Below are 15,103 nucleotides of genomic sequence, written 5' to 3'. Positions count from 1 at the left end.
GCAATTATTTATTTGTTGCAGGGGATCCAGCTATTAGAAGAACACTGGTGGGCATAATACTCATTTTTGAAGCATACAGACTTGGATGATTTCTCAGTGGGAAATACACACACACACACACCCTCTGCACCTAGCTCTCAACTGCAATAACTAATTATGTATGGATTATGGTTGTGAGAAAGAAACTCCCAATTTATTCAGCCTGAAATGCGAGTCCTCATATTCAAACTATATTTATAAGGACTGTTTAAAGGAAGAATGGTTTCACTTACCTTCAACACTCTTCTTGTTCCTTTCTGCTTCTTGAATAAATAAGGAGAACATCTGCGTCTTCACAAACTTTTTCAGAAACTTGCGACTGGTCTTGGAGGTGAGGGCCTTGCAGAACGACCTCTCCTGGAAGCTGCCCTGACCATTCTTGCCCCATTTGATGTGTGCCGGATAGTGGCCAATTGTTTTGACGAAAAACTGCACAAAGGCGTCTGAAACACGCGTGTTGAGTTCCTCGGATGCTTGGGGGCAGGGAGAGAAAATGAGATAATGTACAGTTCAGGTCTAGAACAAATGTTGCTCCTTTCCCAATACAGGACCAGACGGCCTTTTTGTCTGCCTGCCTCTCTGTCTCTCTTGTGTGTTTTCTTGCATGGGGAGAGTCAGCCAATACTTAACATGGATGCACACAAATGGTTCAATATGTGCCCATTTATTATTGATTGCGTTTATATACTCCTTAATCATTAGCATTTCTAAGAGGTGTACATAAAAATAAACCATGCAGAGAATAAAACAGTAAAGAGACACCATAAAGCTGAAGGCCGCCTTAAAATGCCTGCTAGAATAAGGAAGTCTTTGTTGTGTACCTGAAGATCAGCATGGACGGCACCTGCCTAATCTCAACTAGGTGGGAGTTCCACAGGTTTGGACCCACAACACAGAGTGCCCTATTTCTGGTTACAAGCTATATTTCTGAGCCATGGGGAACAAACAACACAGACTCCCTGAAGATCTCAGCGATTGGGCAGGGATCAGGCGGTCCTTAAGATATCCTGGGCTCAAGCTGTTAAGGGCCTTGCAGATTAATAGACGAAGCTTGGTGACATATACAAATACACAGACCCCACGGAACAGTCATTACTCATCCTTGCTGAGTTCTTCAGAGTTCTCAGACATTAATCTCTAATAGGGATTATGGAGAATTCACGTGAACATAGGTATTCTTCACTCTCACAGCCCCTTTAATCAAAGAGCTTTAAAGCTCTGCATACTCATTTTCTTAATGAGGAAATGTCTACCACTTACACACAGTGGAGGCAGTATGGCGTATTAACTCATCAATTAACTGTGGCGTCCTTAAGTCATAAAACCCAATCCCCTAGCATTAAACTGCTAAGGAGCTGTTGCCATGGAAACATAGGGCTCCAAAGGGAAGATCTACCTGCATCACTAGCTTGCATATAATCTATAATGGCAGAAAGAGCTAGAGATGCAAAATCGTCTCCTCCATCTTTGGAAAGAAGGATCTCCTATCTGAGCTCATCTGTCCAAGGACAGCCATTTTGGAGCCCTTCCCTCATCACATTTCTCAAATAGCTCTGTTTTATGTATATAAAGGGAGACGGAGACAGGCAGGCTTACTTTGTACGTTGTTGTTCATCGTGGGCAGGGAGGACAGCATCTCGCTTTGTAGCTTGGCAGGCAAAATCTCTTCTTCGTCACCAACCTGCAGAATTATGAACAGGGAAGTTTAGACAACAGCCGGCCACTGAAAAGCAGCAGATGTGAGGACAAGGGGCTGCCACTCAAAAATAACCCCTTTCTGATGGCACTTTCAGGTCTGCAGGGCTATAAATACGTCTTGCCACTAGCTCCCTCAAGACACATTCTGCACAACGTACAGACAGATGTAATTTATATGTGTCAGGGAACTGCCATCGGCGCAGAGGTGAGAGATAAGAGGGGGAATTGTGTTACAGAAAGCCTCCGAAAATCTTGCGAAGCAGTTCCTCTTCTGGCGAGGAGGAAAGCCCCACCTCCAGTGGAGAAGAGGTGCAAGGACCAGAGTATGCTAGAAAGAGCCTTAACACCGCGCCTGAGCAAGCTGGAGAGGAGGGAAGCAAGCCCCTGCCAACGCCCATCATGCGCAGTAGCTTGAGGCGCAGGGAGGGGTGGAAAAGGCTGGGGGTGACGAAACGTTTATGTTGGGGGAGGTACAAGAACAGACCACTCCCGGATTCTGCTAGCGTTTGAGCCAGACATGAACTTATGACACTCTTCACTGTAAATAGTTTGCACCAAAATAAAGCCTGTGAAAGACAGTTCGGAGTCCTGCCTGGTTACTCTCGAGCAACTGCAACAGCATCTGACAGCATGGATATGCAGTCTCTCATTAGCTATCAACAGGAGCCATCCCATGGCATCAGAGAGGAGAACAGAAAGATTATCTCACGAAGAAACCAAGAAACAGGTAGCATGACAACCTGAGAGCTGGATTTGCCATCAGATTATACAGTGGTGCCTCGCAAGACGAAAAGAATCCGTTCCGCGATTCTCTTCGTCTAGCGGTTTTTTTGTCTTGCGAAGCAAGCCCATTGACAGCTTAGCGGATTAGCGCTATTAGCGGTCTAGCGGCTTTTAGCGATCAGCTGTTAAGCGGCTTATCAGCGGAACAGCTGATAAGCGGCTTAGCGGCTTAGGAAAGGGGGGGAGCGGAAAAAACCCGCGGGAACTCGCAAGATTTTTTCGTCTTGCGAAGCAACCCCATAGAGAAATTCGTTTAGCGAAGCGCCTCCAAAACGGAAAACCCTTTCGTCTAGCGGGTTTTCCGTCTTGCAAGGCGTTCGTCTTGCGGGGCCCCACTGTACTGGCCTAGCCTGGCAGAGTGAAGACTGTCTAAATGATCCCAGGGTATTGTCTGAAAGCACATGGTCTAGTAATGTTTTGGAGGCTAGGCGCAGGTCTGAGTTCGGTTAAAATGCTTTTTCTATTCCAAACAATTCCAGTACTTAAGGATACACGATGTCTGAAAGATTGGCAAAAAGATCTGTCTAAGTTTATTTGGAGGGAGAAGAAACCATGGGTAAAACATAAAACTCTTATTGACATAAAAGAGGATACCCAAGGATAATGTTGGATTTGGATTGAACTTACCAATTTTAAGAAATTTCCTTTGCACAGATCAACAAGGAGCACCTAAAAAGGTAAAAATAAAATAAGATCCAGCTTTATTTATCCAGAACTACTTTAAGAATGAGCAAACTATCCAGAGAATGTTCAAAATTGGAGGGCTGGAAGAATGCAGGGGATTTGGAAGGCAGTGGCTTCAACCAAGTTGTGCCAAAACACTCACTGACATTGTGAGTTCTGATGCCCAGTAATCATGGGAGTTTTAATTTTTATTATCTGCATTGATTAGTCACTTATACAAAATAAAAAGTCCCAAAGCAACTTGACAAGATATAAATACAACAAATAAAAGCAGTTCAAAACCAGAAAAGTGTGGAACAATGAACAATAGAAAATATATGAAACAGACATTCAGTAGAATATTATAAGTCCTACCCAACCTGCTAAAATATGAACAGCACTGTAAAAGGCAAATTAATTATCAAAAGCTTGAGCACACAAAAAAGTCTCAGCCTGGCACCTAAAGACTGACGAAGACGGTGTCAGGCACATTTCCCCAAGTAGAGTATCCTACAGACTGCACTGGGGGCACCACTGAAAAGGCCATTCTTCTGTGGCCACACTCTGTACCTACTACTGGCAAGGCACATGGGGAAAGGCATCTGATGAAGACCAGAGGATACGGACTAGTTCATATGGAGAGGAGTCCTTGAGGATTTTGTTGTTTTGGGTTTCTTTGGTTTATTTCAAGGTTTTGATGAAAGTTCCTTTGAGGGGTTTGAGTCAGGCCAAAAGGTGTAAACTGACACCATCATTAAATTAAACCAGGAGCCAAAGTGAAATATTTGCATGGGGAAAAAATCTAGGTATATTGTAGTTGGATGGAACAACCAACATTGATTTTATGAGAGCCAAATGACCATGCCAAGCCTTTAAGATGACATGGAACTGGATATGAAGGTGAAAGTGATGAAGAATAGCTGCCTTGCCAGCAGGAGGACATAGGTGGACACCACGAATGCCCATCTTGGGTGCTGTGATAGCCCCAAATACAGAGTCATGTTTTGCTCTCCTGCCATTCAGTGCCACATTCCCCTTACTCAGAGACATGAAGGACAGTACCTCTTCCATGGGTTGCTCCTGAACCTCATCTAGGTAGCGCTTCTGGATCCCAACCATGAAGGGGGTGGGGCAGCAGACGGTGCTGAGAAGCTGCTCTGGAACCACCGGGATGTATGTATGGGCCCAGGTGAAGGGGTAAAGAAGAGCTGCAGCTGCATGGATGCACTTGGAAAGGGAGCTGAAAAGGGAGTCATAATGCTGATGAGATTATTACAGTGGTACCTCGGGTTACGTACTTAATTCGTTCTGGAGGTCCGTTCTTAACCTGAAGCACCACTTTAGCTAATGGGGCCTCCTGCTGCTGCCACGCCGCCGGAGCCCGATTTCTGTTCTCATCCTGAAGCAAAGTTCTTAACCCGAGGTACTATTTCTGGGTTAGCGGAGTCCATAACCTGAAGCGTCTGTAACCTGAAGCGTATGTAACCCGAGGTACCACTGTACTGAGAAACACTCAGAAAGGTTAGGTGCGCACCAGGCAGGAATCTATTGAACATGGCGCACAAATACCCTTATTTCATTACTTTCATTTCATGCCAGTAGAGAGGGCCAAGCAAAGTGGCTAGATGGGCCACATTCAGTCATCCTCCACTCCAATCTACGCCAACAGGGAAATAAATTCTGAATAATCACTACACTTCCTGACAGTACAAGCAACAAAGTCATCCCACTGATTTCAGTGGGGCTGAAGCGCAATTAGTTTTCGGACTAGAGTGAAGCCAAGAAATTCACCTGAGTTCCTCAGCCAGGAATACTATCCGTCGTTCCAACACTGCAGAGGCAAATATCTGGAGGATCTTCTCGGGACTGAGGCACTGAAAGAGGGCCTGAAATTCCACATGTTCCAAGTGAGAGTCCAGAGGCCGTGTTAGCTCAATATGCTGTGAGGAAGAAAGCAAGACATGGCAGGATGACTATGTTCATCTATGGAGACAGGAGTGGGTGCATTTTGTATCATAGGCTTAGCAAAAAACACTCCCCGTTTTCCCCGCACACTATCTCCAGCTACACAATGAAGAGGAATCATTATGATCAACTAAAATTACTGCCCTAGAATTCAACCTAAATGCCCTTTTTGAATGTAACACTAAACTATGATTTTACATTATGTGCACAAGGAGCAGCAAGTCTTGGGCTTGAGTTCTACGTTACATATGAACTCAGGAGAACTAAGGCTTGTTCAAATAGACCAAGATCATCAAACAGTGAATTATTATCCAGATTCGTTCTCAGTTAGTTTAAACAAACCAGAGTCCCCATGAGTTTGGACACAGTGAGAGAATCCAATTAGCTTAAATGTTTCTTATCTCCTTGTAGCTACACCAGGGAAGAGAGAAGGAACGGCACTTGAGCTCCAGGCTTGCTGCTGCTTGTAGCCTCCTGTTTTAGACAACAGTTTCATATATTTTATTTACTTCCATACTATAATGCTAATTTTCGCCTGCAGAGGGCAGTGTGCAAACATTCCTGCTATACCAGTGGCACCACAAGACTCAAGTGTCTGAAAATCCACAAGCTGAGACAGCCAACAAGCAAGGCCATATGCACACACCTGACACCTGGCAGGATATATTTAATAGGTTAAACAAGAGCAAGCTGTGCACAAAGGGTGGGCCTCAACCACTTGAAGTTTCCTGAGGCAGAGCACAGGCTTAAAAGAGCATCTCCCGAGTGGAATGGAACTGGTATGAATGGGGTAGTCTGGGCTAACACCTCTTCCACTCCCTTTGCTTGCCATGAGGGATGGTGGAGAAATTTGATCCAATTTGCATTTCAAACTGAATTTGCCAAATTTGCGCTTTCTGAAGCAAAATGCGAACAGAAGCACAGCTGTCATTCAAAATTCGAACTTACCTGAATTTGGAGGTGCAGTGATCCCAAGAATGCACATATTGTTGGGGAAATGTGCATAAAAATGAACATCTTTGTGAAAATACCATACAATAGTCCATTATATTTGGGGAAATTGCTTGCAACCATGTGCACATTATTCAAAACCGTGTGTGTGTGTGTGTGTTTACTGGGAGAAATTAAACAAAAAAAGCTGACTAATTTTCACAAGTATTTAAATAATAATTACAATTTGCTGCAGAAATGTGGAGAACTGAATTGCAGATCGGAAAAAGGAGAACTTGAGAACCCAAACTGACATATCCTTCCACAGGCTACTTGCCATTCAGCAACATCAGTCTAGAGGCAGCCCATCTGCCATTATCACTGACTGGAGAGCAGAGAGACAGCCAGGAAGCAAGGAGGACTGTGCCAGCTTTGGCTGCAATCACATGCACACACTTACTTTTGAGTAGGTCCCATTAAAACCAGTGGAATGTACATCTATTTTCTCCTCTTAAGCCTGTCATTTGCCCATAATCCTTTATTTCAAAAGGCAACAGTGGTGCAACAGCTTCGGTAACCTTTGGACTTTCCATACTGCAAGTGACTCACTACAGCCAAGGCAGAGAAGCAAATGCTTGATTCCAGGCAGAACTAACTATTCTTGTTTATTTTGCAAGCTTAGGGTGGAATGCAGTGTAGTCCTAACAAGATCATTTCATGGGCGCAGGCATTTCTGCAACGTTCCCCTCTCTCCTCTCCTGCACTGTTCTGGGGGTTCCCCTGACCCTCCAGAGCAGACCTAGGGGAGATGGGAGGGTGGGAGTGCAGAGGGAGGCAAGGGCGGGCGAAATTCTGCCATGATACTGACAGTCCTTGTGCTGGCTTCTGCTAGCAGGACTGGGTAGTTAGAACCCAGATCTTAATTTCAGCTGCCCACCAAAAGAGAGACTATGGCCTGCTCAAAAGTGGCAGAAATGTGGAATGAGGTGTTCTCTCTCTTTGATAACTATACTATTAAGCCATCATTCCACCTGACACTTTTGAACCTGTATATGGAAACAGAACCGAGTCTGCAAAGCAAATAATTTATTTCTCATCTCTTAACAGCAGCCCGGGGCTCTATTACCAAATCCTGGAAGTCCTTCAGTCTTAATAATTTGGATTGCTGGTACTTCAAGGTTTGGCAAATTGCCCTCCTTGAAAAGATATCTCATAAACTACAAGCATCTAAAGGGCAGAGCTGGAATGAGCTATTTTTTGTTACATGGCATGGTTTTATTTCTTAAATGATTGGTCACTCGCTGCCATCAGCATGGGCAAACATATGGCGCATCTAAGATGTTATAGAAGCTTTATTCTCAATAATGATAGAATTCACAGGTGGAGAATACTTTATTTTTCCATATCTTTATTATGGGCAAAGGGAAGTTTTGCATGAGTTAATACTTTATTACCACTCTAAGGCCGTGCTGTATCTTTGTACTTTTGTCCTTCCAGGCTGTGATGCTTTATGGGTTATAATGTTATATTATTTTTATTTCTTTTGCTCCTTTTTTGGGCTAACAAATAAATGATTATTTTGTTAAAATAAAATACAAAATAGACCACAGTACAGTGGTGCCTCGCAAGACGAAATTAATTCGTTCCGCAAGTCTCTTCGTCTTGCGGTTTTTTCGTCTTGCGAAGCACGGCTATTAGTGGCTTAGCGGATTAGCGCTATTAGCGGTTTAGCGGCTATTAGCGGCTTAGAAAAAGGGGGGGAACTCGCAAGAACTCGCCCGACGTTTCGTCTTGCGAAGCAAGCCCATAGGGAAATTCGTCTTGCGAAGCACCTCAAAATACGGAAAACTCTTTCGTCTAGCGAGTTTTTCGTCTTGCGAGGCATTCGTCTTGCGGGGCACCACTGTAATCCCAGCCAAAGTGGCCAGAAAAAAGCCACATAGACTCAGAAAAAGCTTTTTGACAATTTGCACAGAGAAGACAAATCTGTGTTTTAGGTCCAAAAGTACATACTATATACACCATAAAGGACTTGCCTGCCCTTCCATCGCCATTCTGTTTCCTCCTGACATTGCAGTGTGCAGCAGGCAGATGCTCTGCCTGTCCTGTCAGAATCAGTAGACCTCTGAATACCAGTTGCTAGGAGCTCCAGGTATGGAGAGTGTTGCTGTGCTCAGCCCCTGCTTTCCCACAGGGATCTGTTTAGGCATTATGAGACCAGGAGGCTGGAGTAGGTGGGCCTTTTCCCACTTCTCATGCTTTAAATTATCTGGTTTTACAATTTATTTTCAAAGCACAATGACGTTTATTGCATTTGTTCCCCCTTTCTCGTTTTTAAAAAGCAGAATCATTCTTTAAAACATTTCACAACTATTCCCGTAATGGGGTGAGAAAATGTAGTTTAGTGACAATAACGTAATTCCAGCCACTCTTGTCTTGCCCTAGGGTCAGCTTCCAATACAAAGATGAGAAACTGGCTCTTCCCTGAGCAAAGTCTGCAATGCAAACAAAAGGAACTGGTTTCCTGAGCAAAATCCTGCAGAGGAGGTTTATACATGTGCACAAAAGCCAGCAAGGGCACTTCCACAAGGGTGTGACTGCTGAAATAATCTGTTTTCTGTGTGCAGTTTCTCCTCTATAAAAGTCAAGTCAAAAAGTGTCTGGTGGAAACATACTGCTATGCCCATTTAAGGATAATGAACAGACGCTGGTGCTTTTGAGGAAAATGCAGGCTGCACTCACTATCTAACTCTTCCAGCTGCCTTAAACATTGAGCAAGCCAGGAAATCATACCAGAATTTCATTTTCTGGCAGCTGAAAGAAACAAACTTTTGACATCATAACAGGAAGTCAAAACTCACTAGCACGGAGCCCAGAAAGGCAAGTCATGCTTTGTGGCCGAGGACCTAACTAATATTTCTAAGTAAGAGGATCTCTCCCTAGGGAGGAAACTTGCTATGGGCTAGAAGAGATGCCAGACACATTGGAGGGCAGGTCTCTTACACCTTTCATGGTTGCATCAAAGAGGAAATTTGGGTAGGTGCTGTTGTCATGTCCTAGTACGGCAGGAGGGAATCTACATCTGCCCAAATCTGTGCAAATATTAAAATGTACACAAGTCCTGTCCTCCACTGTATCTGGCAACTTTTTACAAAGTAGAAAACCACATTCCCATCCCATTGTAGGGAATTTCTTGCACTATGATTCAGCATGCCAATATCAATCCAAACCACTCATGCTGTTATGATCAGACAAGCAATACTAATGGGGCAGGTAGATGCAGAAGCAGTCACAGATTTTGGATTTCTAATACAGTGGTACCTCAGGTTAAGTACTTAATTCGTTCTGAAGGTCCATACTTAACCTGAAACTGTTCTTAACTTGAAGCACCACTTTAGCTAATGGGGCCTCTTGCTGCCGCCGGAGCACGATTTGTGTTCTCATCTTGAAGCAAAGTTCTTAACCTGAAGCACTATTTCTGGGTTAGTGGAGTCTGTAACCTGAAGCGTATGTAACCTGAGGCGTATATAACCTGAGGTACGACTGTAGTTATAAAGGACAGGGTGTTTTTGGCAGGTACGACTGTAATAAAAACTACACCTACATAAATTCCCTCTCCTATGCAACTGTTAATAGCCTAGGAGTCTTTTCTTGTCCTCCTGAATGACAGTAGTGGAGCATACTCTTTGCATACAGATTCAATCCATCACCTGTCCAGGTGGAATGAAGGTCAGGTAGTATATGACATGAAAGGCCTATTTCTGAGATCCTAGAGCAGCAGTGGGAAACCTGTGGCCCTTCCAATCATCCCAAAATTATTGCCCATAATGGAGGCAGCTGATGGGAGTTGGAGCCCAACAACACCAGGAGGAGCACAAGTTCCCCACCCCAGTCCCAGAGAACCACTTTCAGTCAAAACAAACAACAGGCAAATAGCCTGACCTGGTATAGGGTACTTTCCAAAGTTCCTGACTGTGGGCACTTAAGCCTCTCAAGGCATACACTGGACAATTCATATGTCTAATCTTCCCATGCCAATTGAGTTTTCTTCCCCTGCCTCCTATCTCAACTGCAGTGTGCTTGCAGTGGAGAAGTCATCAGTTTTGTTAGTCATACCACTTTCTGAAGTGAAAAATTGTGGTTTGTGTCCATGACTAACAACCCATGTGGTCCATGGGTTTCAAGATGATAAAATCCAGGCAGACACGTATAAACAAAAGTTAGCCACATAAAGGCTCACTTCAAATGTAGTGCAGATGTATGTTTTGTGATGCTAACCATAGTTAAGTGAGCAAACCATTTTAGTTTCCAGGTGTACAACGGGCAAACCATGGTTTAGAGCTTCTTGACCAGTCCCTTCCATCTATCCACCATTCCTTTTCCTAAATTCACTGCCATCTCCACTGTGTAGTAGTCTCTTCAGGAGGAAGCATGGCCCTTAGAGTGGTTTGTCAATGCTCTGTGAATTGGGATGTAATGCGAAACCATAGTTAGCTCAAACTGCAACTTGCAGACCAGCTTCAAACCATGGCTTCAGCACCTGGTTTATCCCCAAGAACTACGTTTTTGGGGCAGGTTTGGGTTCAGAAGTTAACATGAAACCATGACATTCAGACCATGGTTTCAAGTTAACATCTGAACCCAGCCACAGAGTGTTTTGTGATCACCAGCTCCTGCCTTATTGCACTCCCTGCTGAACTACCACCATTACTGACTTACCGTATTTTTCGCCCCATAGGACACACTTTTTCCCCTCCAAAAATGAAGGGGAAATGTGTGTGCGTCCTATGGGGCGAATGCAGGCTTCGCGCAGATCTCCGTAAGCCTTGGGAGCCCGCGCCGGAGTTGCCTGCATGCCAAAGGCTGCAGAGAGTTGCCTGTTCTGGGGGCTGGGGTGGGGGAAGCTCGGGGTTCCCCCGCCCCAGCCCCGCACCTGGGGGGGGGGGAATAAAATTGTTTTCCTTTATTTCCCCCCAAAAAAACTAGGTGCGCCTTATGGGACGGGCGAAAAATACGTTATTTACTAGTCATGATAGAACCAGCTGAGGTTATTATCAGCAGCTACAAACCTCTGTCCCTGAGTCGGGGATGAAGCTTTTAATGGTGACCGTTTTCCCTGGTGCTGGAAAAGGGGATTCCCGGAGACCCTGCATAAAGGGGTAGATGACAGCTGTAGAGATCTGCCGCCTTTTCTCCACCTCATCCAAAATCTAATGGGAAAAAAGAAGGGTATCAGTCGCTTGACAGCCACCCCGAATCTGCTTGCACCTCTCCAGGGACTTACCAAAGAAAGAGAATTCTCAGCAAGGAAGCCACATTATGATGAACAAGACTTAATTTTGCTTCTTTCATCTTTGACATCTTGGTGTCAACTCCTCTTGTAAACTGCCTTTCCTCTAAGGGCATCTCATCCTCCCAACCACTCTGCAGGACTGGGAAGCTTGAGTGGCAGCACTTCCTATGACTAGGTTACTGTACCACACTGGCTCTTAATTTTAATAATGATGTGCAGAGCACATTTCCACTGATCAGTAGGTAAGGACACCTGGGATTACAAGGCATGACATCTAGGTGAGATGGAGCCTCTTTCTTTGTACTGGTTCCTCATAAGGGGAATACCAGAAGTTGGTAGATTTAAACATGGAATAACAACACAAGCAATTCTGAGCCAAATCTATTTTTCTGTATGTGCTGAAGAGTAAACGGGATGACTGGAGTGCGGGGAGAGATAGTCCAGAACTCCTACCTTTGAAAACAGGCCAAAACAACCCAGGCAGCTTACAATGCAGTAAACCTCTGGAAGACGTGCACCTCGTCCAGATGGCTGAAAAAATCATTTTGCACAAAAGTTAACCACCACTAAACGTCATGTTCAAACTGCATGTTTATAGTATGCAAATACACAAAAACATTCCTATAGCAACAAGAAGAGGTGGCTTAAGTCACTAAACACAACTTTCAAGGCCCCTAAACTGGATTGTTGGTTATGGAGTGGTGAAAGCAAAAATACAGGGCTATTTGCAACAAGCGTCTTTGGGATGGGGTGTATTTCTTCTTTTCTGCAGCAGATGGAACACATTTTGTCCTCTAGGATGATAAGGACAGAAAGAAAGCCGCGAGCACTAGACCAGTTTGAACGCCCTCCTGCTCTCTCTCAAGATCAACAAGACATCAGCTTAACTCACTGAACACAGAAGAAAGGTGAATTCTGGATGTCCCAGTTTTGTGAAAATCACCCACGGAACTTGAAAATTGGGTTTGGCAACAGGAAGCAATGCAGTTTCACTATGCCAACAGAGGGGGAGAGGGGGAGGGGGGAATCTCCTGGTTTTTTTTATAAGCTAACTAAACAGTTTATTTCTAAATTTAGCCGAGTCCTGATTAAGTCGCAGTGCGCATTTCCATGAAGCATCCTCATGACACAAAATGAGCCTCAAGTGATTTCCTCCCCCCCTTACCCACAGCCTGAGACATGAGAATTTAGTAGATGTCAAATAAACCGGATGGTGAACAGATGGTTAAGCTCTTTGTCACCATAGAAAACAACCTAAGCTGTGGAGGGACCAAGTATAAACAGCTCTGCATGGATGAATATTGACTGGGCAGAAGGCATCTGCGTGGGGTTTCCTTTGGAGCTCTGACATGCTGAGGCTGAAGCCCCAAACCCACCTATTGCGGAGCAAGCGGCATTAAGTTAATTAACTTCTGAGTAAAACGTGCATAGGACTTGTGCTGCCAAGTGAGAGCAAACTGTCACTGCATGTAGGACATAGCACCTGGACACAACCATGGCAGGTTTCCTGGTAGTCCACATGACAAAACAATCAGCATGCAAGTCCAGGGCACTGCAATGAGATACCTACTTTTGGGGGCTGGAGAGGCAGGGGCGACACCGCTTCTTGAACTTCTGGTTTCACACTAAAGCACTGAAACGGGCACAAGGAAAGCTTCCCTGGGCACACGCCCTGGTTCTGAGTCTGGAGTTTCCTCAGAGCACAGGTAGGAGCAATGATGGCATAACTCAAAGTGAGTCATACAAGAGCCTTACGGAATGTGAATGCACAGATTTAAAGGGCAGCATGGGCTGGTGGTCGGAGTAAAGCATTTCCATCACCTACACACCTCTTCTAAAGCCCCTCTTCAGCCACTTTTCTCCCTATGTGTGTGGAGTGGGTTATATGTGGACACAGAATACCACTGGGAGGGGGGGAAATGGCTTTTTAAAAAAGCAGTAAGGAGGCAGAAGCTCAGCCCCCTTCTATGGTATGTTTTAAAGAACCACACACCCAGTTGTGGGGGTTTGCTGGTGACCCCCCCCCCGATGTCATGCCCTGTTTAGCCTCAAGACAATTCCTTCTTTATGATCACACATCCAACTGCCTCCCCCTTCTTCTGAATCACTACATTTGAAGTATTTCCCACCCCAACTGTCCCTTGAGCTGTTTGGGATTTTTCTTTGTAAATATGTCTATTGAGTGGTTTTCTGAACATACAAATAGCAAAAACGAACATCAAACAGAACCACAGAATATCTGCTGCAATAGTGTTCACTGTAAAGTCCTGTAGATTAACTTAAAGAGTCTCTCCACAGGTCTCCATGGGTTGATGGAGGAATTATGGGATGACTAATTCTGTTAACATATGAAATAAAGCAAAAACCCATCAAAGTCAGCTTTTCGTTCTTTTCACCTTTCAAGGCCTTCAGTCTTCCTGTTGACTTTTCAACTAAGCAGCAATTGAAATATTTGCCCTGAAAGATGTGTATGTGTTTCTCTCTCCTCCGCCCTCCCCTGCCCAACATCAAAGCTTTATCAGCTGGAAAGTTGTGCCCTGTAATTATTATGCAGAAATTCTTATGCACACAACACTTTCTCATTTGTCCTCACGAAGTGTTATGGTGTGGGTGCATGCCAAGCGAGAAAACCAGGTTTCTGAGGAGCCAAGTATTTGTGTCACAGGAAGTGAAAGGAGGTACTTCTGCCTCAAGCTTCAACCTCACTGTACAGATGCAGGAATGGAGACACAGCTAGCACCTTGCCCAAGAATCATAGAATTGTAGAGCTGGAAGGGACCCTGAGGATCATCTAGTCCAACCCCCTGCAATGCAAGAATATGCAGCTGTCCCATATGGGGATCGAACCTGCAACCTTGGCATTATCAGCACCATGCTCTAACCAACTGAGCTACCCAGGACTACAGTTCATCTTTCCAACTGAGATCCTCTGGGGGAAGGATCTGAACCAGATCACCAACCTTCAACTAGGCAACAATGGGTTCTTCAGCCACAGCAAATGAAACAGCCACATTTGGTTCATTAAGAGAGGGGTTGCAGGCTGTTCCGTGATTTTGAAATTTATTGTTTATATGAGATATTGTATTGATTGGCTGTGTGTGAGTGTGTGTTGCAATCCCCTTGGTGTGGCTCTGTATCCTAAGAGGTAGGGCACAAACACATTCGTTCATTCAGTAAATTACTTCTTAAGAATGTACCAGATAATCTGAATGTCGGACATTATCACGACAAATACCGATTCCCAACCGGTGATAATTTTCCATTTCAGCTTCCAATCACACATAAGAAATCAATTTGCTTTAAAGCGAGTCCAGATTCCACGTGCACAAAAATGCTATTATTAACAAATAACTGGAACTGTTTGACATGCAGAAATGAAAGTACATAGCATGCCTCATATGTTAACCAGAACATCTTCAGAACAGTATAGAATACAGGGCTGGCCTTGTCATTAGACAGAGGAAGAAAACTGCCTCAGGGCTTAGAGCAGTGGCAAGGTGATTAAAGAGCTTTGTGTGCCGTGTGGCCTGGCCTGCATCCCCGGAGCTAATTTGGAGTCTTCAGGTGCAGGGAAGAAGTTGAAGGAAGATTCAACTGCCAACCTGGAATGGGCATATATGCCATGCTGACTTGTAGTTTGCCTCAGGCAGCAAAATGTCTTGGTCCAGCCCTGATCTACGACATGCACAGTTTGCAGCCAGTTTTCATTGTACTTCTAAGCGCAATGCAATC

The 15,103-nt window shown here is 44.6% G+C and overlaps 1 protein-coding gene across 2 annotated transcripts in view; it reads right to left on the bottom strand.

Moving 5' to 3' along the window:
- The window catches only part of DENND2D (DENN domain containing 2D), a 33,405-nt gene that overhangs the window by 787 nt on the left and 17,515 nt on the right, over window positions 1-15,103 (bottom strand). Inside the window, exons 5-11 of one of the 2 annotated variants that reach the window (XM_081867011.1) lie at window positions 11,825-11,902; window positions 11,148-11,288; window positions 4,975-5,123; window positions 4,246-4,423; window positions 3,148-3,189; window positions 1,636-1,720; window positions 273-512 (exon numbers count right to left, since the gene is read on the bottom strand). In XM_081867011.1, the coding sequence (XP_081723137.1) occupies window positions 273-512; window positions 1,636-1,720; window positions 3,148-3,189; window positions 4,246-4,423; window positions 4,975-5,123; window positions 11,148-11,288; window positions 11,825-11,902 (913 nt within the window). The remainder of the gene's footprint in view (window positions 1-272; window positions 513-1,635; window positions 1,721-3,147; window positions 3,190-4,245; window positions 4,424-4,974; window positions 5,124-11,147; window positions 11,289-11,824; window positions 11,903-15,103) is intronic. The other variant, XM_081867012.1, reaches the window with a different exon arrangement.

Source organism: Podarcis erhardii (genome assembly GCF_964252035.2).
Source record: "Podarcis erhardii genome assembly, chromosome: 6".
Taxonomy (NCBI): Eukaryota; Metazoa; Chordata; class Lepidosauria; order Squamata; family Lacertidae; genus Podarcis; species Podarcis erhardii.
The sequence above is the reverse complement of the archived record's forward strand: the minus strand, read 5'-3'. Positions and strand labels throughout refer to the sequence as shown.